The sequence below is a fragment of the Daucus carota genome, chromosome 3, assembly GCF_001625215.2.
Source record: "Daucus carota subsp. sativus chromosome 3, DH1 v3.0, whole genome shotgun sequence".
Taxonomy (NCBI): domain Eukaryota; kingdom Viridiplantae; phylum Streptophyta; class Magnoliopsida; order Apiales; family Apiaceae; genus Daucus; species Daucus carota.
The window spans coordinates 22,040,234-22,043,843 of NC_030383.2; the positions used below are offsets into that span (position 1 = coordinate 22,040,234).

The 3,610-nt window shown below is 38.1% G+C and overlaps 1 protein-coding gene across 1 annotated transcript; it reads left to right on the plus strand.

The window, feature by feature from the left end:
- Positions 1–231: 231 nt before the first annotated feature.
- LOC108192524 (6,7,8-trihydroxycoumarin synthase) lies at positions 232–2,392 on the plus strand. Its single transcript, XM_017372304.2, has 2 exons — positions 232–1,173; positions 1,572–2,392. Exons 1-2 carry the CDS (start codon positions 253–255, stop codon positions 2,202–2,204), a joined length of 1,554 nt encoding a protein of 517 aa, XP_017227793.1. The 5' UTR covers positions 232–252; the 3' UTR covers positions 2,205–2,392.
- Positions 2,393–3,610: the final 1,218 nt, after the last annotated feature.

Sequence of the window (3,610 nt, forward strand, 5' to 3'; positions counted from 1 at the left end):
AAGATAGGAGCTCCGATTTGAGTTTTCAAAAGTATAGGTACAATATCATTTTTGAACGAAAGTTAGAGGGTCCGAATTGCAATTATCTCCTGCAATAATGCTACCGGTAAACAATCGGACCGCAGTGCATCTAGAAAATCTACCAACCATTTGGGACAAACAAAGTAGCATATCACTTAAACATGTACAGTTTTTTTTTGAAACAACTTAAACATGTACAGTTATCACAATTTATGAATATAAAGAAGTGCAATGTGTATACTTCCAAACCAGCTCTCTTTTGAGGTTTTACACATGGATCTACTTGTAATAGTTCTTCTTATTGCCTCTACCCTGGCTTTCTTATATTTCTGTTTGAATCACATAAAAAAGAAGGATGATCTTCCATCACCACCAGGTCCACCAGGCCTTCCTTTGATCGGGAACATGCACCAGTTATACAAAGCTTCTTCGCATCACGAGGATTTCTATCAACTTTCCAGGAAATACGGCTCTCTCGTAACTTTACACTTAGGCTCTGTCCCGGCCCTAGTGGTATCATCGTCGAAAATGGCGAAAGAAGTGCTGAAAACTAAAGATGTCATCTACAGCAGCAGGCCTGCGATGACTGGTCAGCAAAAAATGTCATATAATGGACTGGAAATGGCTTTTTCGCCTTACAGTGAGCAATGGAGGGATGTCAGAAAGTTTTGTACACTGGAATTATTTACGCAGAAAAGAGCTCAGATGTCCGTTCGGCCTGTTAGGGAACAGGAGGTTTATCGGATGATTGATGGACTGGAGGAGGCGGCTTCAGCTTCGAAAGAGGTCGATGTGCACCGATGTTTTTCGGATTTTGGGAGTTCGGTTATCACTAGAGTTGCGTTTGGAAAGAGGTACGACGAAGGCGGGAAATTCCATCGGCTTTTGTCTGATGTAGAAGCCTTGTATGCCAACTTTTTTGTTTCGGATTATTTTCCAATGTTTGGATGGATCGATAAGCTCACTGGAATGATGGCTAGACTGGATCGAACTTTTCTAGAGTTGGATATGTTCTACCAAGAACTTATTGATGAACACCTTAAACCTGACAGGCCCGCGTCTACGACTGAGGATGTCATTGATGTTCTGCTGAAAAACAAGAGCTCGGCTTCCTTTGCTCTAACGATGAATCATGTCAAAGCGATTCTTATGGTAATTATTACTTATTCTGTCTCAACCGTTTCTTTACCGTTTCCTGTTAAAGGTATTTAATCCAATTATTTAATTTCAAAACTTATCAAAAATTGTTAATGAGTTCCACCACTTCCTTACTAATTTTCTTCACTTTGCACACAACCTTTATTCAACTTACTCAACTATCTCTTTTTGTACATTAAAAGTCAATGTTTCTTATCACTTCACCCACTTTTATTTATCTTTTCTCGTACTTTATATATATTTCTTAATTTTGTGAACAAACCATACATAAAGAATTGACTGGGAAGGCAGAGTATGTTAAAATTTTGACTATTCGCCAAAATATATGTGAAATAATATATTGGCGAATTTTCACATGCATGATTAATAGCTGTCAGTATGGATGTTTGCAGGATATAATAGTTGCTGGAACCGGGACAACTGCAACTGTGCTCACATGGGCCATGACAGCATTAATGCGTAACCCGAGAGCCATGAAGAAAGTTCAAGAAGAACTAAGAACAGTAATGGGACAGAAAGGGAAGATGGACGAAGATGACCTTCAGAATCTCCCCTACTTGAGAGCCGTTGTAAAGGAGACAATGCGCTTATACCCTCCCGGTCCACTTCTACTTCCCCGCGAAACGATGGAAAGCTCTGTCATTGGCGAAGATGATGATCACATGTACAAGATCAAGCCCAAAACCCTGGTTTTTGTAAGCATGTGGGCAATTGGAAGGGACCCGGAGAATTGGAAAGAGCCCCTAGAGTTTATACCCGAAAGGTTCTTGGAAAGGCCTGACATCGATTACAGAGGACAGCATTTCGAGTTCATTCCGTTCGGTGCTGGGAGAAGACAATGCCCTGGACTCAACCTGGGAGCGAGGAATGTGGAGCTTGCACTTGCTAATGCTCTTTACACCTTCGACTGGGAGCTGCCTGATGGGATGAGAAGCCAAGACGTCGATGTGGAGACTGTGAATGGCTTAACTTTGCAGAGGAAAAATGTTCTCTACATTCGGCCTAAAATATATGTTTGTCCATGATTCATCTCGTATCAAGATATCATGTGCCAACTTAATGAAATAATAGCTGTATGATGAACCTGCAGCTTTTCTGTGTAATAAGTGGAACTTAATTATCAATAACAGAGCTTCCCCACTTGGATGCTAAATTGGGAAGTTCAAGCTATTGTTTCCCGGCTGATGTCAATGAATACGATGCATTATTTATATCCATTTCCCCAAATTAGTTATTTTATCATTTGTCCTTTTTTGTCCAATACAAATTTAATACAAGTTTCAATGTTAATATTTATTAGCCTACACAATATTCAAGATTTACAATACTCCTTCCATTTCAATTTACATGTCCACTTTTAAAAAAAAATATTGTTTCAAATTAGTTGTCCACTTCAACTTTCAATGCAAAATCATATTTCCAAAGTCAATTTTAATTCATATATCCCTTATTTATGTTTACTATATCAACCCTGTTCCACATATTATAGCCATTAAATGCAATTAATTTGTGTACATTCATTTTTGTTAAACTGTGTGATTTTTTTTAAAGTGGACGGACATCTGATTTGAGACGTGAGACGGAGGGAGTATATATTATGCTAAATTTCAACAAAATGAATGAAAACATATTACAGCAATAGTTTTGTATAACCAATGCATGATGATAATGATAATAATGATATAAACAAATATTTATTTAGAGAGAATGACAGATTACTTTATTTGTATTCGCAAACTCAACCAAGTACATAGGTTGCTTATATAACCTGTACAAGTGTAGGTTACAAAGAATTAAAAGAGGTGTTTAAAGCTTGTTAACATAAATATGAGTTAAATTAAGAGTCAGCCAATTAATTACATAGCACTCCCCCTTGGATGACCTGCACTAACATCATGCCTCGTTAAAACCTTACTAACAAAAACCCAGTGGAAAAAACCCTAGTGAAGGAAAAAGAGTACATGTGTTGTACATAATGTAATGTAAAAGAAATATTATATCTCCCCCTCATTTCAATATATCTCGAAGTTTACGCATTTCAATCTTGTGTACCATTTTCTCGAAGGAAGATGTAGGAAGCGCTTTCGTGAACAAATCTGCTGGATTTTCACATGATCGAATCTGACAAACATCAATTTCACCTCGTTGCTGAAGTTCATGGGTGAAGAAGAACTTTGGATCAATGTGCTTTGTTCGATCTCCCTTAATATAGCCTTCTCTAGTCTAAGTGATATATGCTTCGTTATCTTCGAATAGAATTGTAGGACTTCCTGATTGAAAGGCCACAAGATTCTCGAATATGGTGGACTAAAGACCTTAGCCACACGCACTCTCGACTTGCTTCATGAAGTGCTAGCAATTCAGCATGATTCAAAGAAGCTGCTGCAAGAGACTGCTTTGTAGACCGCCAAGATATTGCGGTGTCACCATA

Bases quoted from the DNA above. Each gene is read 5' to 3' on its own strand.
- LOC108192524 (XM_017372304.2), top strand. From the start codon at position 253: ATGTGTATACTTCCAAACCAGCTCTCTTTTGAGGTTTTACACATGGAT. The intron at 1,174-1,571 runs GTAATTATTACT...GGATGTTTGCAG, and splicing joins ATGTCAAAGCGATTCTTATG to GATATAATAGTTGCTGGAAC.